The 27,705-nt window shown below is 39.1% G+C and overlaps 2 protein-coding genes across 3 annotated transcripts; one reads left to right on the forward strand and one right to left on the reverse strand.

Annotated features, from left to right (window-relative positions):
* Positions 1 to 20,158: 20,158 nt before the first annotated feature.
* Positions 20,159 to 22,483, reverse strand: snrnp25 (small nuclear ribonucleoprotein 25). Of its 2 annotated transcripts, XM_034190032.1 has the most exons (6): positions 22,308 to 22,483; positions 21,942 to 22,161; positions 20,944 to 21,034; positions 20,717 to 20,822; positions 20,560 to 20,634; positions 20,159 to 20,455 (listed from the first exon to the last, which is right to left on the reverse strand). In XM_034190032.1, the coding sequence occupies exons 2-6, from the start codon at positions 22,143 to 22,145 to the stop codon at positions 20,398 to 20,400; spliced, it is 534 nt and encodes a 177-aa protein (XP_034045923.1). In that variant the 5' UTR covers positions 22,146 to 22,161; positions 22,308 to 22,483; the 3' UTR covers positions 20,159 to 20,397. The 2 variants fall into 2 exon arrangements, with proteins under 2 accessions (XP_034045923.1, XP_034045922.1); XM_034190031.1 differs by lacking the exon at positions 22,308 to 22,483 and having other exon boundaries at positions 21,942 to 22,288.
* A 107-nt stretch (positions 22,484 to 22,590) lies between these two features.
* On the forward strand, positions 22,591 to 27,591 carry polr3k (polymerase (RNA) III (DNA directed) polypeptide K). Its single transcript, XM_034190033.1, has 3 exons — positions 22,591 to 22,746; positions 22,833 to 22,920; positions 26,948 to 27,591. The coding sequence occupies exons 1-3, from the start codon at positions 22,636 to 22,638 to the stop codon at positions 27,073 to 27,075; spliced, it is 327 nt and encodes a 108-aa protein (XP_034045924.1). The 5' UTR covers positions 22,591 to 22,635; the 3' UTR covers positions 27,076 to 27,591.
* Positions 27,592 to 27,705: the final 114 nt, after the last annotated feature.

Genomic DNA, 27,705 nt, shown 5'->3' on the forward strand with positions numbered 1-27,705 from the left:
AAAATGAGAATTTGTAGACTCACCAGGAAAAGGAGGTGGAGGAGGATCAATAAAGAAAATCTGGCCAGAAATGGGAATGTCAGCCAATTCCTCAACAGGGCTGATGCTATTTTCTGATAAACAAAGACAAAATGTCAAATTAAACATATAGAGTGAGACCCACTCATGTTTTTTTTTTTTTCCTGATAATTTAAATGGACCTTCTTGATATTCTTTGGCATTCATCGTTTCTTTGGGGCATTGTTGGAGATCGACCTTGCTTTGTAGCATATGGTTCAGTTTCTCCTTAATGCTGACCCTGTCCAGACGATTTGAGGAGCTCACCTCTGGTTGGAAAATAACAAAAGAAACAGTCACCCCAAAGGTCTGAGGTTTGTGCATTAGTAAATACCTCTGTTGTGTGTGAGCAGCAATACGTCACCTGAGCATTTAAAGTCAACTCGGCTTCTCAGCTTGTCACTGCTGATCAGGACTCGATTCCTTTCCAGAAGCTGCTGCTTTCTTACCAAAACACTTTCCAGCTCTACAGATCCATTCTTCATCTCATTGTCTGAAGAGGTCATGGCGACTGTGCTGCAAAAACACTTTTTGTTGTTAGACTGTGTTGAAAACTAACTGGACTTTCATTTTCCCCCAAAACTATAGCTGGCAAATTTTTTTAATTTCAAACAAAGCATTAAAAATTTAGACTTTGAATTAGGTACTACAAACCTTAGCTGTGATTGCGATTCGTCTAATTTCAAGTACGAGCCAACAGGACATATAATAACCAGTAATCTCCGAATAATTGAGAACAGCAAGCTTAGAAAATTACTTAGTAAAGGACCATCATTTAGAGAACAAAATAATATTAACTGGGACACAAACCTCATAATAGTTAAAAAAAAAAAAAGCCATTAAGGATTACAAAAAACGTTGGGCTAAAAAGAAAAAGTAGATACTAGAACATCGGACGAATGGGAAGGTCGAGTTTTAGAAACCGTTCAGATTAAGATAGATAGACTTAGGAAAAAAGGAAAAATCCATATAAAAAAACATGTACTGTCAGACAAGGTTTGCCTAGAATACCTAGATGACTTTCAAAGACGTTTTGTTTTAGTACCAGCAGATAAGCCAGCAACAATATCCTAATAGTTTGCAAAAAATATTACTTAGATGTAGTTTTAAAGGAACTCAACACTAGTGATGGGACTAACCCACAATCATATATGTCTTACAATAGTCACACAGAAGATATTGTTACAAAACACCAAGAATTTATGACTAAATATAACATTAAAATTACTAACGATATGAAACAATTACCTTCCTTCTACTGGCTTCCAGAAATGCATATAAAATCCAATAGGTAGCAGATTTATAGCGGCCTCTAATGCATGTACTACTAAACCATTATCCCAACTACTAACCTCTAGCCTTAAATTAGTATTTCAAACAATACTGCGAAGGCATAGCTCGTAACACTGGAGTTGATTGTTTTTGAATTATCGATAATGCTACAGAGGTTTTAAATAAACTAAAAAGTTAAACAAAACTAAAGTAGCTACACATTTTGATAGTTTTGATTTTTCCACCCTGTATACTAACATCCGACATGACCAACTTATATATAGTATCAGTGAACTAGTCAGGGAAGCTTTTAGAATTAGAGGTTCTAAATATATCGTTATTAGAGATGATAGCACAACATATTGGTCTAACACTACATCAACACGGTATCATAATATAACTGAGGAAAACATGATTGAGCAATGAGCATATAGAATTCCTTGTAGACAATATCTATAGAGGTTGGCAACAGAATTTTCAAACAAACAATAGGGATACCTATGGGAACAGATTGTGCTCCACTTTTAGTTAACCTTTTCCTTTTTTATTATGAATATAAATTTATGAAAGATAAACTTAAAGCTAATAGCAAGACAGCAAAAACCTTGAATAATACCTTCACTTACATTGATGACCTACTTACTTTAAATAACCCTAATTTTGAGAATGAAATTAAAAATATTTATCCATCAGAATTAGAACTAAAAAAGACTACAGAAAACAATAAAAAAAACTCTCATACTTAGATATAGAGTTGAGCATTATAGATAGACAGTTTAGAACAGCCGTTTTCGACAAAAGGGATGACTTTAACTTTCATATTGTAAAATTGTATGAGTAGTAACATACTGAGTAAACCTATATATGGTGTTTACACCTCTCAATTATTCAGAATTGGTCATGTCTGTGATACTTACCAAAGTTTTTCCACTAGACACCATAAACTTACTAGTAGATTAGTTAAGCAAGGGTTTCTGTATAACAAATTGGTTCTTCTGTTCAAAAGATTTTTAAGAGACATCAAGAAATAATATCTAAGTTTGGGGTTCCCATTAAAAAACATGTAGAAGATGGAATTTCTTCTACCTAGATTAGCTAACCATAACCTAACAAATAGGGTAAACCTTAGATCAAACCTGTAACATATTATGTCTGAGCCTTTGTTTATACAGTTATACTGCTACAATTATAGCTTAGCCTATTAGCTGTTAATTGTCTAGTGGGCTGCCTCACTCTCATTCACCATATATATATATACATATATATATATATACACACACATATTGATCAGCTGTAATTACATGTGTTCCCACACTAGGGCGAAGCTAAAAACCTACCATCCCTGGTTCTCAAGGCACCTAAGTGGCTCTACTCTACTCTTTTCTACTCTCCTATTTTACTCTTCCTTTTTAGATATTTAGATATGCCTTTGTATACTGGCATAGTTCCACCTTAGATTTGGAAAGACAAATCTGAATCTTAATGATTTATTTTTAGCTGGTGGCTTATACAAAATGTATAAGCCACAATGTTATTTACTATAAATTACAGTTTTTCTCAGTTGCTTTAGTGCATTTCTCAGAACAGAATTGAAATTCTCAAAACTGCTCATTCAGCCTCCACAATATCTAGTCACGTGCACATCACAGTATCAATTTCTCATCATTTTACAGTTTTTTTTCTGAATACTTAAGCACTTACAGTGATTCTTATAGCACAATTTCTAAATCTGTTAATATTTATCACAAAACCCCTCAATGAGTTTGCAAAACTAAAAGCACAAACACTGCCATGCACTCAGTTTGCAATTTTGTAACACACACTTTGCATATGTATAAATACAATCCACTGCACAGCACTTTTTTTTTTTTTTTTTTGCAGAACTGTAAACACAACTCACTGCTTTACACTCAATTCCCAAGTGGTCTACACAGTCCTATCTACATACTAGGTAGATGTATACTACAATCTTCTCCTGTATGAACACTTAGGTTTCAGGAACTAACTCCTATAGTATTATGTATTAACTATATTATATTTTGTTTACTGCCCTGTTTGTGTAAATGTCACTTATATATATGCTGTCCATATTCTTGCGCCTATTATGTGGGTAGGGAGAGTCTCCATGGGAAAAAACGCTTTAAAACCTACCATCCCTGGTTCTCAAGACCAGGCACCTAAGTGGCTCTGCCCTGTTTTTTTTTTTTTGTTGTTTTTTTTTTAAGATATTTAGGTGTACCTTAGTATACACTTGTAGAGTTCCACCTTAGATTTTGAATGTATAATAGAAGATATATCTTACTGAATTTTCATGTAAAAACACTGACATTGTTACTTTACAGAATTGTTAGACGACCAGTAGCTGGGGGCAGAGGAAGAATATTAATTTGCAGAACAAGAGACCCACATAGTCAATATGGTCATCGCAAACAACTCTATAAAGCTATGAGAAACACAGCAGCACATAATAGCGGATGACACCATGTTCCAAAACATAAATAATGTGAGCATCTTTGTATTATCTCATGTACTTGCACACAACAGAATCAGGGTGAAACAGATTTACAGGGTCCCTTTTGAAAGAAACAGTGAACGCGTAAAAACAACTGCGAGATGAATTTGTGCAGATAAGTACTGAATCTGGAAGTGCATACTGTAGTGCTGTGCATGGGCCTGCTGTGCTGCGTTTGTTTGGTCTTTTCCAGAGGGTGATGGAGCTGGAGGCAGATGCTATGGGTCATGAGCTGATTTTTGTGGATGAGGCAATTTTAACCTCACTAAAATGAGAAGATGTGGCAGGAACATCATTGGACACCATAATCATAATCACTGTCCCAGAGCAAAGTGGTGGAAACATAACTATGTGTGCAGCTATAAGTCAAAAACAATGTTGTTCACCATCATGCAACCATGGACCCATATAACACTGCACACATTATTACATTCCTCGACACCCTACATGAAATACTAACATTCAGAGACCAGAGCAGACCGGGTACGTCATCATATGGGACAATGTTAGTTTCCATAAGGTCCGCAACTGGTTTACAGATCACCTACTCTTCAACGTACTCAACCTCCCCATTTACTTTCCATTCTTGAATCCCATCGAAGAGTTCTTCTCTGCCTGAGGCTGGAAGGTCTATGACCATCACCCCCATCAATGCATGGCCTTTTAACAAGCAATGGAGGAGACATGCGGGGATATTGACCAGGCATCATGTCAGGCCTGGATACAACACTCCAGGAGATATTTTCCCCAGTGCCTTGGACAAGAAGACATTGCATGTGATGTTGATGAAATCTTGTGGCTGGACCCCAAGAGAAGACTGATTTTTTTTTTTTTCTCAGTGATATTGTATGTTTTTTGTGCTTTGACTTGAAAAAAAAAACACTTTGCGTTTGTTTTGACGTGTGTAAATAAACATCCATACTTGACATTTGGATCCCTGTGTGTTCCCTGATCTGATCCCTGTATGACCTCAAATTGACATTGTGACACTTGTGCACAGAGAAAGTAAAAGCCAGATGTGTTTTCCATTCATACCTTCAGTGTGTAGTTGGCACCTTTTGTGCTTACTGATGGTGGTCTGTGTTAACTGTTTGGAAAAGAAATACCATTTTTACAAAGGTTTGAAGAGTTAAGCAAGATTTATTAGCTTTAGCAAGAGACTTACAATGTTTTGTTGATTCGGTGTAAGGTTTTTATATTTGTGTGCAGAGTTTTGCAAATATAGCCAATAGTTATAAAAAATGTGCTTAAGCCATCAGAAAAAAAATTGTAAACAAAGAGCAAATGCTTTTGTAAATCATGCAATTGTTTAAGTACAGCTGTCTGCTGTTTATATATATATATATATATATATATATATATATATATATATATATATATATATAATCATTTGCTTACATCATGTCACTTAATTCAATTTCAATTTTATTAATTTATATAGCACCATCTTACAACAAAGTTGCCTCAAGGCGCTTCACACAACACACACAATTTATAGCAGCACAAAGTGAATTAAAATCGAAAAGGGCTAAAAGGTAAAACATAGTAGAATAAAAAGAAATTACAAAGCAAACATACAACCCCAATTCCAATGAAGTTGGGACGTTGTGTAAAATGTAAATAAAAACAGAATACAATGATTTGCAAATCCTCTTCAACCTATATTCAGTTGAATACACCACAAACACAAGATATTTAATGTTCAAACTGACAAACTTTTTGTTTTTGTGCAAATATTTGCTCATTTTGAAATGGATGCCTGCAATACGTTTCAAAAAAGCTGGGACAGTGGTATGTTTACCACTGTGTTACATCACCTTTCCTTCTCACAACACTCAATAAGCATTTGGGAACTGAGGACACTAACTGTTGAAGCTTTGTAGGTGGAATTCTTTCCCATTCTTGCTGGATGTACGACTTCAGTTGTTCAACAGTCCGGGATCTCCATTGTCATATTTTGCACTTGCTATTTGATCCCTCAATTAGCAAGTATATGTGAACAGAGCAGGACATAGTGTGTACTGTTTTCATAACACTGTGACACAGAAATAGAAAGTTAGCATCACAGAAGAGGGGTGAGGATGCAGGCACATTTTCAATGGGTGACAGGTGTAGACTGCAGGCAAGCCAGTCTAGTACCCGCTCTCTTTTACTATGAAGCCACACTGTTGTAACACGTGCAGAATGTGGCTTGACAATGTCTTGCTGAAATAAGCAGGGACGTCCCTGAAAAAAACGTTGCTTGGATGGCAGCATGTGTTGCTCCAAAACCTGGATGTACCTTTCAGCATTGATGTGCCATCACAGATGCTGGCTTTTGAACTTTGCACTGGTAACAATCTGGATGGTCTTTTTCCTCTTTTGTCCGGAGGACACGACGTCCATGATTTCCAAAAACAATTTGAAATGTGGACTCATCAGACCACAGCACACTTTTCCACTTTGCGTTTGTCCATTTCAAATGAGCTCGGGCACAGAGAATGCAGCGGCGTTTCTGGATGTTGTTGATGTATGGCTTTCACTTTGCATGGTAGAGTTTTAACTTGCACTTGTAGCGACAAACTGTTAACTGACAATGGTTTTCTGAAGTGTTCCTGACCCCATGCGGTAAAATCCTTTACACAATGGTGTCAGTTTTTAATGCAGTGCCACCTGAGGGATCAAAGGTCAAGAATATTCAATGTTGGTTTTCGGCCTTGCCACTTACGTTTAGAAAGTTCTCCAGATTCTCAGAATTTTCTGATTATATTATGGACTGTAGATGATGGAATCCCTAAATTTCCTGCAATAGAATGTTGAGAAATATTGCTCTTAAACTGTTGGACTATTTTTTCATGCAGTTGTTCACAAAGTGGTGATCCTTGCACCATCTTTGCTTGTGAACGGCTGAGACTTTTGGGAATGCTCCTTTTATACTCAATCATGAGTGTCTTCAGTTCCCAAATGCATATTGAGTGTTGTTAGAAGGAAAGGTGATGTAACACAGTGGTAAACATACCACTATCCCATCTTTTTTGAAATGTGTTGCAGGCATCCATTTCAAAATGAGCAAATATTTAAACAAAAACAATAAAGTTTTCAGTTTGAACATTAAATATCTTGTCTTTGTGGTGTATTAAATTCAGCATAGGTTGAAGAGGATTTGCAAATCGTTGTATTCTGTTTTTATTTACATTTTACACAATGTCCAAACTTCATTGGAATTGTGGTTGTAAAAACATAATAAATTAACGATAAGACAGTCTAAAAAAAAAATGGGTCTTCAAGGTTAAAATGCACTACGCTGGCTACATAATGAATAGTCATCCCCTGTAAAGCTAATAGTCCTTATTTCATAAGTGTTGAAAAATTCAAAAGTGTTGAATTGTGTCAAAATCTGTCAGGCATATTTTATACATTTCTTTTACATTTTTTTTTCCAGACACGTCTCTTAAATTGATCAGTTGGTCTCAGGTGAGCCTCATCTTTCACTAATGAGGATGTGTAATGCATTAGGTGTAACTGATGATCAACCAGATCTCCACAGTCACTCGGAGCTGAATCCCATGATCCCTCAATTAGCAAGTATATGTGAACAGAGCAGGACATAGTGTGTACTGTTTTCACAACACTGTGACACAGAAATAGAAAGTTAGCATCACAGAAGAGGGGTGAGGATGCAGGGAGGAAAAGGTGAAGAGGCCAAGTACATAGGCCTGTTTGTGATGAAATAAAGGCTATAACTGTGGACTATGTAGTCAATCATGGCCTTACAATGGCTGAGGCTGGTCAAAGGGTGCGGCCAAATATTAGGAGAACCACTGTAAACTCAATTATTCAAACATTTAGTCCGGTGTGTACAGTAATTTAAGACTACGAGGGTAGGCTGAAAAGTTCTAAGGCTCACTATAATGCAGTTAATGCATTACTCCTTCATGGGGAGCCTTAGAACTTTTCAGCCTACCCTTGTATACTGTAATCTGCAATGTAGCGCATATTGTAATTGTAATGTGTCAAAAAGCTTAGAACAAGAAGTCTACTTTTGTCACTTTTTACACTTAATGTGCTCATTTACAGAATTGTAGTGTATTTACAGTAATGTAGCCTATTTACAGTAAGGGTTTACCATATTTATGGTACTGTGCAGTTTTACAGTAGCAGTGTGCATAATATGATTTATGTTTACTATACATTACTGTAATTTTAATTTACACCACATAGGACTGCAAGGCTACTTAACAGAGGTGGAAGAGAGCCCTGTTTTACTCCTCAACAAGAGGAGGCCATTTGCACAATGGTAACTCCAAATAATGCTGTTAGACTGAGGGTGATACAGAGTGCTCTGATAGAGAACAGCAATATGTCTGAGAACAACCAGTCTGTTTTACTGTCTCTACAACTGACAGAGTGGTAGGGAGAAACCACATGTGAAGGAAACAGTTATACAGTGTGCCATTTGAAAGGCACAGTGACAGGGTGATGGAGCTCCGTGATCACTATGTGCATTCCAGTTTTGCTGGTTTTATGTCATCTGAAACAGCAGATAGTGGGCAAATGACAGAAGTTATAACTACTGTAAGCCATTCGACAGATGCATCTATAAATTCAGCATATGTATACCTTATCACGTCTGTTAATGTATCTGTATCATGCCCCGATGTATCTGTATCAGCCCGAGTCTGAAGGATGAGGGCTGATACAGAAACATATCATAACCATAACCTAAACCTACCCCTTTCCCTAACCCTAACCATAATACTGCTGATTAATACTGAGCAGTGTTGTTCCTTATACAGTTGTATGCAAATGTTTGGGCACCCCTGATAATTTTCAAGATTTTCCTTTATAAACCATTGGTTGTCTGGATCAGAAATTTCAGATAAATATATCATATATCAGATGAACACACTGATATCTTAGAAGTTAAATGAAGTTTCTAGTATTTACAAAAAGTGTAAAATAATTATTTAAACAAAATTGGGCAGGTGCATAAATTTGGGCACCCTTGTCATTTTACTGATTTGAATACATTTAGCACTAATTATTGGAACACAAAATTGGTTTGGTAAGCTCACTGACCCATTGAATCCAATCATGAGAAAGGGTATTTAAGGTGGCCATTTGCAAATGTTTCCCCTCTTTGCATCTCTTCTAATGAGTGGCAACATGGGAGCCTCTAAACAACTCTCAAATGACCTGAAAACAAAGATTGTCCAACATTGTGGTTTAGGGGAAGGCTACAAAAAGCTATCTCTGAGATTTCAGCTGTCAGTTTCCACTGTGAGGAACATAGTGAGGAAATGGAAGACCGCAGGCACAGTACTAGTTAAGGCCCAAAGTGGCAGGCCAAGAAAAATTTCAGATAAGCTGAAGTGAAGGATGGTGAGAACAGTCATAGTCAACACACAGACCTGCTCCAAAGACCTACAACATGATCTTGCTGCAGATAGTGTCTCTGTGCATCGTTCAACGATACAGTGCACTTTGCACAAACACATGCTGTATGATGCTGTAATGCAGAGGCCTTTTCTGCGTACACACCACAAACAGAGTTGCTTGAGGTATGCTAAAACACATTTGGACAAACCAGCTTAATTTTGGAATAAGGTGCTAAAATTGAGTTATTTGGACATAAGAGGCAGTATGCATGGCTGAAAAAGAACACAGCATTCCAAGAAAAACACTTGCTACCTACAGCCAGTACCTGCGCTGGCTGTGTGGCCAGTGCAAGTACTGGGAATCTTGTTAAAGTTGAATGTCACGTGGATTCTAGTCAATATCAGCAGATTCTTGAGAACAATTTTCATGATATGATATGATATATTTAACTAAAATTGCTGATCCAAACAACCAATGATTTATAAAGGAAAATCATGGAAATCATCAGTGGTGCCAAAACGTTTACATACAGCTGTATATAGGATATGATTTGAGAGATCAGGCATCAACACACACTTTCACATACTATCAGCATGTACACAAACAAGCAAAAAAACAAAACAAACAAACAAAAAAACACACAACTATACCTATCAGATTTTATATAAATGAGAATGTTAAACTCCACACCTGGATTTTAACATTCTCATTTATATAAAATCTTCTTTTACATTATCTGAAAATATAAAGATAAGTGGCAAAGGAAAAACCTGAACAAATGGGATAAAAAAAAGCTTTTTAACCTACCATCCCTGGTTCTCAAGACCAGGCACCTATAAGTGGCTCTACTCTACTCTTTTCTACTCTGTTTTACTCTTCCTTTTTAGATATTTAGATATACCTTTGTATACTGGCATAGTTCCACCTTAGAATTGGAATATAATATATAAGATATACCTACTGAATTTTCAAATAGGTGGAAAAGCACAAATGGCCTCTGAAAAGAGTCCCTGAATACTTTTACAAGTATGAAAAGGATGTGACTCGTAAATTATGGTCTTGAGTCACCAGATCTTAGCCCAACTTTGGGAGATTTTGGATCGATTTGGAATTTGGAACTCTCCACCACCACAATCAAAATACCAAATAAGGGGATATTTTTTGGAAGACTGATGTTGCGTTCCTCCTGCAGATTTCCAGAGAATTATAGAATCAATGCTTTGGCACATTAAAGCTGTTTTAGTGTCATTATGTTGGTTTTTCATTTGCAAACTGTCCATATATTATTGCTATTTTGTGACCTACAATCTGAAAAAAAGCAGGTTAAAGCAGCAAGTGTTTGAGCTTCATGTATTCAAATTTATTAAAAATTAGCAATTTCAAAAACATACGAGGGCTGTCAATAAAGTAACGGTCCTTTTTATTTTTTTCAAAAACTATATGGATTTCATTCATATGTTTTTACGTCAGACATGCTTGAACCCTCGTGCGCATGCGTGAGTTTTTCCACGCCTGTCGGTGACGTCATTCGCCTGTGAGCACTCCTTGTGGGAGGAGTCGTCCAGCCACTCGTCGGAATTCCTTTGTCTGAGAAGTTGCTGAGAGACTGGCGCTTTGTTTGATCAAAATTTTTTCTAAACCTGTGAGACACATCGAAGTGGACACGGTTCGAAAAATTAAGCTGGTTTTCAGTGAAAATTTTAACGGCTGATGAGAGATTTTGAGGTGATTCTGTCGCTTTAAGGACTTCCCACGGAGCGGGACGTGACGCAGCGCTCTCAGGCGCCGTCGTCAGCCTGTTTCAAGCTGAAAACCTCCACATTTCAGGCTCTATTGATCCAGGACGTCGTGAGAGAACAGAGAAGTTTCAGAAGAAGTTGGTTTCAGCATTTTATCGGGATATTCCACTGTTAAAGATTTTTTTAATGAAAGACATGCGGACGGGTCCGCGCGTCGGCTCACAGCCGACGCGACGCTCCGCCACAGGAAAAACACCTCCGTTGGAAGCCTTAAGGACAAGTTGGAACATGTCCTGCTGTTAAACAATTTCTCATATACTCACTCCACTGAAAGCCATCAAAAGCCGCCTGGATTTTACAAATGGTTATCAACACGGAGGTGTTTTTCCTGTGCCGCCGCACCGCATCGGCTGCGTCCCGATGCGCAGACCTGTCCGCACGTCTTTCATTAAAAAAATCTCCTTTAACAGTGGAATATCCGGATAAAATGCTGAAACCGACTTCTTCTGAAACTTCTCTGTTCTCTCACGACGTCCTGGATCAATAGAGCCTGAAATGTGGAGGTTTTCAGCTTGAACAGGCTGACGACAGCGGCTGAGAGCGCTGCGCGACGTCTCGCACTGTGGGAAGTCCTTAAAGCGACAGAATCACCTCAAAATCTCTCATCAGCCGTTAAAATTTTCACTGAAAACCAGCTTAATTTTTCGAACCGTGTCCACTTCGATGTGTCTCACAGGCTTAGAAAAAATTTTGATCAAACAACGCGCCAGTCTCTCAGCAACTTCTCAGACAAAGGAATTCCGACGAGGGGCTCGACGACTCCTCCCACAAGGAGTGCTCACAGGCGAATGACGTCACCGACAGGTGTGGAAAAACTCACGCATGCGCACGAGGGTTCAAGCATGTCTGACGAAAAAACATAGGAATGAAATCCATATAGTTTTTGAAAAAAATAAAAGGACCGTTGCTTTATTGACAGACCTCGTACTTTGGCTTTTTATCTTTCAGGAAGAGTGCTAAAAATCATCTTCTGTGGCATTTGTGCTAAAGACAAAAATATCACAAATTGGTTTTCACTCATAATTTATAATGAAAAGTATCTATATTGTTTCTTCAATGCAAAGAACAAATGTTGAAAGACAATTTCAAGTTGTTAAAAAAAAGGTACTGACAGTACTTAATGGCAGCTTTCATCCAAATCAGTGCTCAAAAAACATGTACTGTGTTCCAGTTAAACATTAACTCAAACCATAAATATTACAGAGAAAATGCATGTATTACCGAATTTCCCAGTCGCTCTGTACTTCAGAGTTCAAGCTCCATGTGTGTCATTTAAACTGGAATACAAGGGCGGCTTGTGTTCTCTGTCACCAGGATATATTCAAATCACCCTGTTACATTTACAGCTCATGTGGAAAACATTGCAGAAAGCTCTAATGGTGAGTGCACAAGTCAAACACTCCCTAACACACACACTTCCCAACACAGCAAAAAATAATCCTGAGCGCGTTGGCTCTCACTGCGGTATTGTATCACTTCCTGTTCTGGAGCACAGCGGTGTTTTTCTGTATCTGTTAGCTGTTTAATCTGCGCAGTTAGATTGATCTAGTTATCTAGATTACGATTTGTTTCACAGTGTAATCTTCACGTGCCTTAACTAAAGCACTTCTTCTGCTGAATCACCTCTAAATTATTACACATTATTCACTTTGCGTGTTTTAGGAATCCGCTAGCTTAGCGCAGCTACTAGCTCTTAGCCGATTTAGCATGGCGGCTTCTCCTGTCTCTCCCGCACTTTTCTGCTCTGGGTGTGAAATGTTTAGTTATTCCTCGGCCTACTTTAGCAGTAACGGTACTTGTAATAAGTGTAGCTTATTCGTAGCTTTGGAGGCCAGGCTGGGCGAATTGGAGACTCGGCTCCGCACCGTGGAAAATTCTACAGCTAGCCAGGCCCCTGTAGTCGGTGCGGACCAAGGTAGCTTAGCCGCCGTTAGTTCCCCCCTGGCAGATCCCGAGCAGCCGGGAAAGCAGGCCGACTGGGTGACTGTGAGGAGGAAGCGTAGTTCTAAACAGAAGCCCCATGTACACCGCCAACCCGTTCACATTTCTAACCGTTTTTCCCCACTCGACGACACACCCACCGAAGATCAAACTCTGGTTATTGGCGACTCTGTTTTGAGAAATGTGAAGTTAGCGACACCAGCAACCATAGTCAATTGTCTTCCGGGGGCCAGAGCAGGCGACATTGAAGGAATTTGAAACTGCTGGCTAAGGCTAAGCATTAATTTGGTAAGATTGTAATTCACGTCGGCGGTAATGACACCCAGTTACGGCCAATCGGAGGTCACTAAAATTAACATTGAATCGGTGTGTAACTTTGCAAAAACAATGTCGGACTCTGTAGTTTTCTCTGGGCCCCTCCCCAATCGGACCGGGAGTGACATGTTTAGCCGCATGTTCTCCTTGAATTACTGGCTGTCTGAGTGGTGTCCAAAAAATGAGGTGGGCTTCATAGATAATTGGCAAAGCTTCTGGGGAAAACCTGGTCTTGTTAGGAGAGACGGCATCCATCCCACTTTGGATGGAGCAGCTCTCATTTCTAGAAATCTGGCCAATTTTCTTAAATCCTCCAAAACCGTGACTATCCAGGGTTGGGACCAGGAAGCAGAGTGTAGTCTTACACACCTCTCTGCAGCTTCTCTCCCCCTGCCATCCCCTCATTACCCCATCCCCGTAGAGACGGTGTCTGCTCCCAGACCACCAATAACCAGCAAAAAATCAATTTAAGCATAAAAATTCAAAAAGAAAAAATAATATAGCACCTTCAACTGCACCACAGACTAAAACAGTTAAATGTGGTCTATTAAACATTAGGTCTCTCTCTTCTAAGTCCCTGTTGGTAAATGATATAATAATTCTCCCTCAGCCCCAACCAGTCCCAGCAGAAGACTGCCCCTCCCTGAGCCTGGTTCTGCTGGAGGTTTCTTCCTGTTAAAGGGAGTTTTTCCTTCCCACTGTAGCCAAGTGCTTGCTCACAGGGGGTCGTTTTGACCGTTGGGGTTTTACATCATTATTGTATGGCCTTGCCTTACAATATAAAGCGCCTTGGGGCAACTGTTTGTTGTGATTTGGCGCTATATAAAAAAAAAATTGATTGATTGATTGATAATTGATCAACATATTGATTTATTCTGCCTTACAGAAACCTGGTTACAGCAGGATGAATATGTTAGTTTAAATGAGTCAACACCCCCGAGTCACACTAACTGTCAGAATGCTCGTAGCACGGGCCGAGGGGGAGGATTAGCAGCAATCTTCCATTCCAGCTTATTAATTAATCAAAAAACCCAGACAGAGCTTTAATTCATTTGAAAGCTTGACTCTTAGTCTTGTCCATCCAAATTGGAAGTCCCAAAAACAGTTTTTTTGTTATTATCTATCGTCCACCTGGTCGTTACTGTGAGTTTCTCTGTGAATTTTCAGACCTTTTGTCTGACTTAGTGCTTAGCTTAGATAAGCTATTTATAGTGGGCGATTTTAACATCCACACTGTTGCTGAGAATGACAGCCTCAACACTGCATTTAATCTGTTATTAGACTCTATTGGCTTTGCCTCAAAATGTAAATGAGTCCACCCACCACTTTAAATCATATCTTAGATCTTGTTCTGACTTATGGTATGGAAATAGAGGACTTAACAGTATTCCCTGAAAACTCCCTTCTGTCTGATCATTTCTTAATAACATTTACATTTACTCTGATGGACTACCAGCAGTGGGGAATAAGTTTCATTACACTAGAAGTCTTTCAGAAAGCGCTGTAACTAGGTTTAAGGATATGATTCCTTCTTTATGTTCTCTAATGCCATATACCAACACAGTGCAGAGTAGCTTACCTAAACTCTGTAAGTGAGATAGAGTATCTCGTCAATAGTTTTACATCCTCATTGAAGACAACTTGGATGCTGTAGCTCCTCTGAAAAAGAGAGCTTTAAATCAGAAGTGCCTGACTCCGTGGTATAACTCACAAACTTGTAGCTTAAAGCAGATAACCCGTAAGTTGGAGAGGAAATGGCGTCTCACTAATTTAGAAGATCTTCACTTAGCCTGGAAAAAGAGTCTGTTGCTCTATAAAAAAGCCCTCCGTAAAGCTAGGACATCTTTCTACTCATCACTAATTGAAGAAAATAAGAACAACCCCAGGTTTCTTTTCAGCACTGTAGCCAGGCTGAAAAGAGTCAGAGCTCTATTGAGCTGAGTATTCCATTAACTTTAACTAGTAATGACTTCATGACTTTCTTTGCTAACAAAATCTTAACTATTAGAGAAAAAATTACTCATAACCATCCCAAAGACATATCGTTATCTTTGGCTGCTTTCAGTGATGCCGGTATTTGGTTAGACTCTTTCTCTCCGATTGTTCTGTCTGAGTTATTTTCATTAGTTACTTCATCCAAACCATCAACATGTTTATTAGACCCCATTCCTACCAGGCTGCTCAAGGAAGCCCTACCATTATTTAATGCTTCGATCTTAAATATGATCAATCTATCTTTGTTAGTTGGCTATGTACCACAGGCTTTTAAGGTGGCAGTAATTAAACCATTACTTAAAAAGCCATCACTTGACCCAGCTATCTTAGCTAATTATAGGCCAATCTCCCTACCTTCCTTTTCTCTCAAAAATTCTTGAAAGGGTAGTTGTAAAACAAGCTAACTGATCATCTGCAGAGGAATGGTCTATTTGAAGAGTTTCAGATCAGGTTTAGAATTCAACATAGTACAGAAACAAGCATTAGTGAAGGTTACAAATGATCTTCTTATGGCCTCGACAGTGGACTCATCTCTGTGCTTGTTCTGTTAGACCTCAGTGCTGCTTTTGATACTGTTGACCATAAAATTTTATTACAGAGATTAGAGCATGCAATAGGTATTAAGGCACTGCGCTGCGGTGGTTTGAATCATATTTGTCTAATAGATTACAATTTGTTCATGTAAATGGGGAATCTTCTTCACAGACTAAAGTTAATTATGGAGTTCCACAAGGTTCTGTGCTAGGACCAATTTTATTCACTTTATACATGCTTCCCTTAGGCAGTATTATTAGACGGTATTGCTTAAATTTCATTGTTACGCAGATGATACCCAGCTTTATCTATCCATGAAGCCAGACGACACACACCAATTAGCTAAACTGCAGGATTGTCTTACAGACATAAAGACATGGATGACCTCTAATTTCCTGCTTTTAAACTCAGATAAAACTGAAATTATTGTACTTGGCCCCACAAATCTTAGAAACATGGTGTCTAACCAGATCCTTACTCTGGATGGCATTACCCTGACCTCTAGTAATACTGTGAGAAATCTTGGAGTCATTTTGATCAGGATATGTCATTCAAAGCGCATATTAAACAAATATGTAGGACTGCTTTTTTGCATTTACGCAATATCTCTAAAATTAGAAAGGTCTTGTCTCAGAGTGATGCTGAAAAACTAATTCATGCATTTATTTCCTCTAGGCTGGACTATTGTAATTCATTATTATCAGGTTGTCCTAAAAGTTCCCTAAAAAGCCTTCAGTTAATTCAAAATGCTGCAGCTAGAGTACTAACGGGGACTAGCAGGAGAGAGCATATCTCACCCATATTGGCCTCTCTTCATTGGCTTCCTGTTAATTCTAGAATAGAAGAATAATTCTTCTTCTTACTTATAAGGTTTTGAATAATCAGGTCCCATCTTATCTTAGGGACCTCGTAGTACCATATCACCCCAATAGAGCGCTTCGCTCTCAGACTGCAGGCTTACTTGTAGTTCCTAGGGTTTGTAAGAGTAGAATGGGAGGCAGAGCCTTCAGCTTTCAGGCTCCTCTCCTGTGGAACCAGCTCCCAATTCAGATCAGGGAGACAGACACCCTCTCTACTTTTAAGATTAGGCTTAAAACCTTCCTTTTTGCTAAAGCTTATAGTTAGGGCTGGATCAGGTGACCCTGAACCATCCCTTAGTTATGCTGCTATAGACGTAGACTGCTGGGGGGTTCCCATGATGCACTGTTTCTTTCTCTTTTTGCTCTGTATGCACCACTCTGCATTTAATCATTAGTGATCGATCTCTGCTCCCCTCCACAACATGGTTTTTTCCTGGTTCTCTCCCTCAGCCCCAACCAGTCCCAGCAGAAGACTGCCCCTCCCTGAGCCTGGTTCTGCTGGAGGTTTCTTCCTGTTAAAAGGGAGTTTTTCCTTCCCACTGTAGCCAAGTGCTTGCTCACAGGGGGTCATTTTGACCGTTGGGGTTTTACATAATTATTGTATGGCCTTGCCTTACAATATAAAGCGCCTTGGGGCAACTGTTTGTTGTGATTTGGCGCTATATAAAAAAAAAAATTGATTGATTGATTGATTGATACATCTGATTAGACCTTTTATTGCTTTTTTTTTTGCACTACCAACAATGTTTACACTGTTTACTTCTTTGCACAACCTACATTGCTTTTATTGTGTACTGTTTACATCTGCACTACCTCCTCATTACTGCACTACTTCACTACATTTACTTCTCTGTTATATTCTGTGAGACTGGATGCTGTATTCGCACACAAATTTTATTTTATTTTTAGTTAGTGGTTTTTGAGTAGTCTATTTTCTTTTATTTGTTTAATCTTATTTGTGTGTCTGGTGTAATGTGTGTGTCTTATCTAATGAGTAAGCTGCTGGATGCCTTGAATTTCCCTCTGGGATTAATAACCTACCTACCTACCTACCTACTATCTATCTATCTAAAATATAGGTGCAGTGCAATCAGAAAGTATTCACAGCGCTTCTCTTTTTCCACATTTTATGTTACAGCCTTATTCCAAAATTACTAAATTCATTTTTCCCCCTCAAAAATTCTATTCACAACACCCCATAATGACAACATGAAAAAAGTTTTTTTTTCATTTCTGCAAATTTATAAAAAATAAAAAACTAAGAAATCACATGTACAGTAGTGTTCAGAATAATAGTAGTGCTATGTGACTAAAAAGATTAATCCAGGTTTTGAGTACATTTCCTATTGTTACATGGGAAACAAGGTGCCAGTAGATTCTCACAAATCCAACAAGACCAAGCATTCATGATATGCACACTCTTAAGGCTATAAAATTGGGCTATTAGTTAAAAAAAGTAGAAAAGGGGGTGTTCACAATAATAGTAGTGTGGCATTCAGTCAGTGAGTTCATCAATTTTGTGGAACAAACAGGTGTGAATCAGGTGTCCCCTATTTAAGGATGAAGCCAGCACCTGTTGAACATGCTTTTCTCTTTGAAAGCCTGAGGAAAATGGGACGTTCAAGACATTGTTCAGAAGAACAGCGTAGTTTGATTAAAAAGTTGATTGGAGAGGGAAAAACTTATATGCAGGTGCAAAAAATTATAGGCTGTTCATCTACAATGATCTCCAATGCTTTAAAATGGCCAACAAAAACCAAAAAAAACAAAACAAAACAGAGACGGGTGGAAGAAAACGGAAAACAACCATCAAAATGGATAGAAGAATAACCAGAATGGCAAAGGCTCACCCATTGATCAGCTCCAGGATGATCAAAGACAGTCTGGAGTTACCTGTAAGTGCTGTGCACGGGTCCGGGCACGTGTCATATCTGTTTTGCACGCTGTCCCAGTCCGCCGCCAAGCCGCGCCAACCCCTCGGTTGCGGATATCAGCGGGTGACAGGGGATATGCGGTGCGTTGGTTGTGTATGTCCTGCGTATGTCTTCAGTATGTGTTCAGGCAGTGATGCGGATCTCATCCGCAGCAGGATTTTTGAGCCGCTCAAAAATCCTGGCTGCGGACATGCGTGCCTCTGCAGATGATCACGGACATGTTCGGATGGCGGCCGACTCATACAGGAATGTTACACGGTTATTGCGGTTGTTTGGCGGATGTGGGCCACTTTTGTGCGCATTCCATCCGCAAATCCTCCTAAACGCCAGTGGGACAGGGCCCTAAGGCTGAGAGTGCTCTGTAGCAGGTCTTCATCCATGATGTCTCTGTAAATTGCTGCATTCATCTTTCCCTCAATCCTGACTAGTCTCCCAGTTCCTGCTGCTGAAAAACATCCCCTCAGCATGATGCTGCCACCACCATGCTTCACTGTCAGGATGGTGCCTGGTTTCTACCAAACATGGCACCTGGCATCCATGCCAGAGTTCAATCTTTGTCTCGTCAGACCAGAGAATTTTGTTTCTCGTGGTCTGAGAGTCCTTCAGGTGTCTTTTTGGCAAACTTCAGGCAGGCTGCCATGTGCCTTTTACTAAGGAGTGGCTTCCATCTCGCCACTCAACTACACAGACCTGACTGATGGATTGCAGAGTTGGCTGTCCTTCTGGAATGTTTTCCTCTCTCCACAGAGGAATGCTGGAGCTCTGACAGAGTTACCATCAGGTCCTTGGTCACCTCCTGACTAAGGCCCTTCTCCCCCGATCGCTCAGTTTAGATTATGGCCAGCTCTAGGAAGAGTCCTGGTGGATCTAAACTTCTTCCATTTACAGATGATACAGGCCACTGTGCTCATTAGGACCTTCAAAGCAGCAGAAATGTTTCTGTACCCTTCCCCGGGTTTGTGGCTCGAGTCAATCCTGTCTCAGTTGTTTTGACTTCATGCTTGGTTTGTGCTCTGACGTGCACTGTCAACTGTGAGACCTTATATGTAGACATGTGTGTGTCTTTCCAAATCATGTCCAATCAACTGCATTTACATCAAGTGGACTCCAGTTAAGCTGTAAAAACATCTCAAGGATGATCAGTGGAAACAGGATGTACCTGAGCTCAATTTTGAGCTTCACGACAAAGGTTGTGAATACTAATGTAGATGTGATTTCTTGGTTTCTTCATTATTTTTTAACAAATTTGCAAAAATCTCAAAAAACAAAAATAAAAAACTTTTTTTCACATTCACATTTTTCACACACTGAAGAAAACTGGCAATAAACCTGATTTACGTGTGTTATACCAACGGGGGCCATTACTTACACATCCCATGATCTTGGGCTTTCTTATTTTTATTTAATTTATATCAAATTGTCATGATTTGCATTCAGTTTGCATTTAAGGAGGATAATTTTATAAGTTGTAATATGAAGCAGTCTGAATTACTTTTGTGTAAAAGGTGGGGGGGGGGGGGGGGGTGAAAACTTTTGCAAAGCTGTATTTGCAGATAAGATTTAAAGAAAACACACACAAACTTTAGTAGTCCAAAATGAAATGTTTTATTTACATGTAGCTTTAACAAACAGGCATATTAACACTACTGGATCCAAAAATGAAGGAAGGAAAAAACAAACAAACAAACAAGAATTTAAGCATGAATTAAAAATGTGAACAGAAAGCTGTCCAGTCTCTGATGTTGATGCTGTGGTGCTGACCGTTTTCCAAAATATGTGACACAACCACCCCGATTGTGTTCTGACTTTAACAACTGTTGTCACCTTTTCCGGAGTCTCTTCATGAATGTCACTTCATCTCTGTTCCTAATGCCATAGCTAAAGGGAGAAATACAGAGATGACAAGAACCAAATGGTTAAACAGCCCTGTCAACATGCGACAATCTCACAGGTTAACACAAGTCACACTTCCACAGACTCACTCTTTCAACCTCATCTTGTCATCGTCAAGCTTTTCTCCATGAAATAGCAAATTATAAGTTCTCCAAACATATCTCCTGCAAAACAAAAGCACCTTTTGTCATGTACATAAAAACAAGTGTTTTAGGATTTGTGCTGTGTTTGAGTGCATGTGCTGACCAGCTAATGTGTTTAATTCCTCCTTCCCGTTGCTGTTTGAGCTCCATGAACCTGCGAATGGCATTTTTCAAATCCAGCACAGTGGCATTTTGCACCACCACGATGGCTGGAAAAAAAAAAAAAATCAAATAATAATAATACATAAAATGTATTTTAAAAAGGTACAAAACAATATTTCAAATTTGCTTTGCTTGTCTGTGATAATAAAACCAACAACAGACACTCACGCATGATTTCACCGTCTGCTTTTAAAACCCTCACGGTCATTGCCTGCCCATACTCCAAAGCTATTTGTGAATTGACCTCCTCCAGAGTTACCTAAAGACAAATTTGAGAAAGTTTCAACAGTATATAAAACATGTCTTCGGCAGGAACGTAATGTTTTCATCACTGTGTGTCTTTAGCAGGATAACTCAAAAAGTAATCAACAGATTTCAGTGAAATTTGGTGAACAGACAGAAAACATTCTGGGAAATAAGTGCTTCAGTTTTAGAGGCGATCCAGAATATATTCTGTAACTGAGATCCAGAAGAGTGTTCAGCAAGTACAAACACTCACTCAACTTCACCTGCTTACTCCAATTAAGGGTCATGTGGGACTGGAGGCTATCCCAGCAGTCATAATAAGGCGTGAGGCGGGGTACACCCTGGACAGGACGCCAGTCTGTTGCAGGGTCACATATATACAAACAAACATTCACACCCTCATGCACACCTACGGACAATTTAAAGTTTCCAATCCACCTGACCTGCATATATTTGGATGTGGGACGAAGCCGGAGCACCCGGAGAGAACCCACGAAAACACGCAAACTCCACACAGAGAGGCCACAGGTGGGAATCAAGCCCATGACCTTCTTGCTGTGAGGCAACAACAATGCTAATCATTAAGCCACCGTGCTGCTGCAAGTTCAAACATTTGTGCATTGAAGATATTTAGTGATCAGGTTAATAATATTCTTGAAAAAATTAGGGACTTTAATCGGAATTTGATCTGACTGCATTCTAATTCTGTGCCAGTAGTAATGTGATGATGACCTTTGACCTCCCTGAGAAGTGAGGCTGAAGAAAATGGCACGGGACTTGATGAACAGTGATCTCTAGTGGCCGTCCAGCATAGATCCAAACGTTAAGTAAGGCCACTAAAAAAAAAAAGGGGGGGGGGGGCATTTTGGCAAATAAGAACTTAGTAAAGGCCAAACGGAGGAACGTTTGAGTGTTAAAACCTGGATGGGGAGATCACAGAGTAAGGGGTCCTGCACAAGACGAGCAAGTCCTTCCTCAAAAATGTCCAGAATCTCTGAGTGAGGCAGAGCTTCTTCATCCTCCTCCTCCTCCCGTCCTTCAGCTCCCTCTGTCCGCTCCGCCTTCAGCACCTCCTCATGCTGCTCCGCTCTCTCTGCTCCTCCTGTCTCCTCCCGGAGCTCCATCAGCCGCAAACACTCCCTCAAACAGCCGTAAAAAACACACACAATAACAATACCAGAACTCACTACGAGGCTTCAATCCTGATTCCTAACTTAAAATTTAAACCATTTCAGAGCAACAACAAAATAAAGTTCGCCTATTTTTGTTCTGCATTATTTACCTACCGGTGAGGAATACGTAGCTGAGCAGAGAAGTACTGCTTACCGAGTCACTCCTGTACCAAATCATCGCTTACTTAATTCCACAACATCCTAAAAACCTATTCATTTAATATAACTTAAGAATAATATTACTTTTGATTTTGACTTTAGATTTAGAAGTTCTTTTGCCGTTTTGTTTCCCACCGACTGGTTACAAACAGTGACACCTGCTGTATTCAGCCCAACTTCCGCTTCCCTCCGCGCACGCGCACAAAACATCAAAGTCACAAGCTGTCTCCTGGCTGCCTTGTTTTCTTTCTTCATACTATTATTTAAACCACAGCTGCACAGTATGCTCCTGTTTTGTCCAACCTGCGGGAATGTTTTGATTGTGGAGGAAGGACAGAGATGTCTGAGGTTCGCCTGTAATACGTGTCCTTACGTACACAACGTCACCAGGAAGGTTCGTTCGTCACACACTGGGACGGTTAGCCAAACGGGCTAGCTGGCTACCTTCGTTGGTTGTTGACACTTTTTTTCCTTTGGCAGGTGAACAACAGAAAGTATCCCAAACTAAAAGAGGTGGATGATGTTCTTGGTGGGGCTGCAGCGTGGGAGAATGTGGACTCTACTGCTGGTGAGTGATTCAGTCTGCAGACTCAAGTCAAAACAGGTTCTTGTTTTTTTTTTAAATTTATTTAATATGGGTAGGCAATGAAAACTGTTTATTTCCAGAAGAACACGGCACGTGTCTCCACCAAATCAGCTTTGAGGTGGAACAATACACCTGTTGCGATTTGATGTGGGAGGTGATGATCTAGTGGTTAAATGTTGGGTTTGAGACCAGAGGATCCTTTGTTCAAGCCCCAGCCAGACAAATCACTAAGGCCCATGGGCAATGGTCCTTAATCCCAGAGGCACCCTGGTGTGTAGTGAGCGCTTTTCATGGCAGCACCCTGCCATCTATTGTGTGTGTGTGAATGTGCGGCATCATTGCCAAAACACTTCATGCTTCTGATTCAGATGGAAAAAACCCTATATAAATGTAGTCCATTTACCTTCTAACGCTATGCCTATTGCGATTCAATACACACCATGTGGCGCCTGCTGCGATACGATAAATAACAGGCTACCTACGCCTGTCACAATTCCATGCACAACACAAACATAATTACGTCACTGTTCCCACTAACTATGTAGAAAGTAATGTGTTGAATGTTTTAACTTTAAAGAAACAAATTACGCTAAATCTAAATTGTAATCCTTAATGTTACCGGTTTTCCGATATGTATATTTTATAAATGAGTCATGATTACTTCCAAGAGAAGTCGTTTCTAGTAGTTGACTTTTCACAGTATCAGGACACTCATACAGGGGAAAAAAGATTCAATACAGGCTTGACAATATGATTGTCGGATTCATGACACAGGGTAAGTCCGTGTGAACTCACCAGAGAACTCAGACTGACCATCTTTGATTTGCTTCATACTTCCACAAACTATTATTCCCAGTAAACACCATACAGAATTTCAGCCTTTCATGTTTATTTAGGTACGTGATTTAAAAAAAAAAGTTAAAGGAATTGTAACAGAAATGGTGTGGTTGGAAAGAGCATATAGAGACCTTCTTAATGACATTTCAATATTTGTTCTATGTTGCATATGAAGAAAGGTATGAGCATTTGAAGGTTGGAAGACCGTGGTAATTTACGTCGGTGTTTTAAGTGACAAACACCAGGAAGCTGTGACCAGTGTCTCATTGTTTACATTCCAGAATGATGGTACTCTGTCAAACCTGATTATTATCTCATTTAAATGTGTGATTTGCAATGATCCACCGTATAAACACTGTTTTCTGACAGTAAATTCAAGCTAAACAAAACAGCTATTTTCACCATGTCTGCCATCTTGCCACCGGTTTTGCGGATCATAAAAATATGCATGCGAAGGCTTCGATCACCACCAAACTTCACAGAAAAGTACATAATCACATGAATTAAATGTTCTATATTATTTGAAAACTGATGTTACTCAACTTTTAAAAGCAAATGTCTTTGCCTGTGGCCTGTGCCACTGATTTTACTGCAGAAACTAGTGATATTGCAGGTGGTTCAAATAGTCATTACTTTTGGACTATACATGCTAGCTGCATGAAAGTTTCAGGAGTTGTTCTTAGGCTTTTAAATACTATAAAAGATCCATATTTGCCAGTTTATAGCTTGAAAACTGTAAAAACAATTTCTTGTGCTTTAGAGCAGTTTTGGTCCTCTGTATTTCCACATTGAAGCACATCAGAGCTTTCTCATTTTTGGCATTTTTTTTTCCTCAGGTTGTAGTACTAATTTTAGTGTCCAAGTATTTTTCAAGAATATTTTTTTTGATTGAGGTATAAAAAAATTCACACATATTTCAAATACATATTGCTCATGTATTACAAGGTCTACCATAAAAAGACTATCACTAGAAAGAGTACATTATCATTAATATATTCATAACATATGTATTACATTATCTTGAGCAAAACTATATTTGTTAATGTGTCAAATATAACACGTTTCACCACAAACAGACATGTAAAATACAGAGTCCCTATATTTAAAATACAATAATTTGTGAACATTTTTCTGAACTCTGCCTGTCTGGCAGCCTGTCCAAGGTGTACCCTGCACAAAGTCATTTGTATTCTCATTTCCACCGCCTGTCAATTTTGAGATACCAGCTCACCTAACCTGCATGTCTTTGTAAGTGGAGAAGACGGAGCATCTGAAGAGAACCCACAAATACATGGGGAGAACATGCAGACGCCACACAGGAAGGACCATTGGGAAGAGAACCTGGAACATTTTTCTCACTGAGGCAACAGTGTTAACCACTAAACCACAGAGTCATTTGATTACCCTTCCTTTGGGAAAATAATGTCTGGTCCAACTGAACAATTAGCCAATATACAGTAGTGTTCAGAATAATAGTAGTGTTATGTTACTAAAAAGATTAATCCAGGTTTTGAGTATATTTCTTATTGTTACATGGGAAACAAGGTACCAGTAGATTCTCACAAATCCAACAAGACCAAGCATTCATGATATGCACACTCTTAAGGCTATGAAATTGGGCTGTTAGTAAAAAAAGTAGAAAGGGGTGTTCACAATAATAGTAGCATCTACTGTAGACGCTACAAACTCAAAACTATTATGTTCAAACTGCTTTTTTTTTTAGCAATCCTGTGAATCACTAAACAAGTATTAGTTGTATAACCAGTTTTTTTATGATTTCTTCACATCTAAGGCATGGAGTCAACCAGCTTGTGGCACCTTTCAGCTGTTATTCCACTCCAAGATTCTTTAACAACATTCCACAATTCATTCGCGTTTCTTGGTTTGCTTCAGAACAGCTTTTTGATGTCACCCCACAAGTTTCTCAATTGGATTTGAGGTCCAGGAATTGGGCAGAGCCACTCCAAAACATTCATTTTGTTGGTTTGGAACCAGATTTTGCTCATTTACTAGTGTGCTTGGGGCCATTGTCTTGTTGAAACACCCATTTCAAGGGCATGTCCTCTTCAGCATAAGGCAATATGACCTCTTCAAGTATTTTGACATATCCAAACTGATCCATGATACCCGGTATCCGATATATAGGCCCAACACCATAGTAGGAGAGAGCATGCCCATATCACGATGCTTGCACTACCATGCTTCACTGTCATGCAACTGTGAACTGTGGCTTGAATTCAGAGTTTGGGGGTCGTCTCACAAACTGTCTGCGGCCCTTGGACCCCAAAAGAACAATTTTACTCTCATCAGTCCACAAAATATTCCTCCATTTCTCTGTAGGCCAGTTGATGTGTTCTTTGGCAAATTGTAACCTCTTCTGCACGTCTTTTATTTAACAGAGGGACTTTGCGGGGGATTCTTGCAAATAAATTAGCTTCACACAGGTGTCTTCTTTCACAGCACGTAGAGGTAACTCCAGACTGTCTTTGATCATCCTGGAGCTCATCAGTGGGTAGCCTTTGCCATTCTGGTTATTCTTCTATCCATTTTGAAAAATTTGCACCTGCGTATATGTTATTCCCCTCTCCAATCAACTTTTTATCAAAGCTACGCTGTTCTTCTGAACAGTGTCTTGAACGTCCCATTTTCCTCAGGCTTTTCAAAGAGAAAAAAGCATGTTCAACAGGGTGCTGGCTTCATCCTTAAATAGGGGACACCTGATCACAGCTGTTTGTGCCACCAAAATTGACAAACTCACTGACTGAATGCCACACTATTATTGTGAACAACCCCCTTTTATACTTTTTTTTTTTTTTTTTTACTAATAGCCCAGTTTCATAGCCTTAAGAGTGTGCATATCATGAATGCTTGATCTTGGATTTGTGAGAATCTACTGAATCTACTGGTACCTTGTTTCCCATGTAACAATAAGAAATGTACTCAAAACCTGGTTTAATCTTTTTAGTCACATAGCACTACTATTATTCTGAACACTACTGTACTTACATCAGGCTTTGCAACTTTGGTCAAATTACTGCCTGAAATCATAACATTGTGAACAGTTTAATCTCAATCTGATGTGTATTATCTAAATCAAAGCCCCATTAGAGATTAAAACAAATGTGGCAGTTTTTGTATTCAGACTTGTACTTTTCATTTTTGTGTTTCACAGAAACATGTCCCAAATGCGAGCATCCTCGGGCATATTTTATGCAGATTCAGACCAGATCAGCAGATGAACCGATGACAACATTTTACAAATGCTGCGATGCCCAGTGTGGACACAGATGGAGGGACTGACACCTTTGTATTTTCATACTTTTAGATGTATTTAGTCATTATCCCCCTTCCCTAGCATTTACACAGCCTGAATACAGCTGACAAATCTCTGGCAATAATTAACAGAATTAAGCTGTTAACTGTTCTGAACACAATGAGGACACCAGTCATTTACTTTCCATGCACAGTTAATTTAATAAAGTTTGTTTCAATGGAAAAAACATGTTTTATTGTAAAATATTGTACACAGCAGTTCAACAATTCTGTTTGCATAATACACATTTAAAGAGCAGTAGCACATCAATGGAATCCTTCAACACAGTTTACTTCTGTTCACATTAACTAGCATCAAGAAAACTATATAGCCAGAGGCTGAGAACAAGCCAGAGTGAGGATTTGGAGCTGTAGCGCTCACTCAGACATAAGCAGCATTTGTTAACTGTGAAGATCTGGTGAGCATGCTGCAGTGTAACAAAGGCGGTTTCAGTTGTCAGCATTTTTTGGCTCAATCACAATGTTACTTAGTGAGATGTTTGATGAAATCATTGACAAAGCTTTTTAATAAATAAAAAGCCTTTTTTTTTTTTACATCAGTAACTACAATGTCATTTCAAACATCTATTTTCTTAAGGTGTTATCCAACATGCATTT

Source organism: Thalassophryne amazonica, chromosome 16 (genome assembly GCF_902500255.1).
Source record: "Thalassophryne amazonica chromosome 16, fThaAma1.1, whole genome shotgun sequence".
NCBI lineage: Eukaryota > Metazoa > Chordata > Actinopteri > Batrachoidiformes > Batrachoididae > Thalassophryne > Thalassophryne amazonica.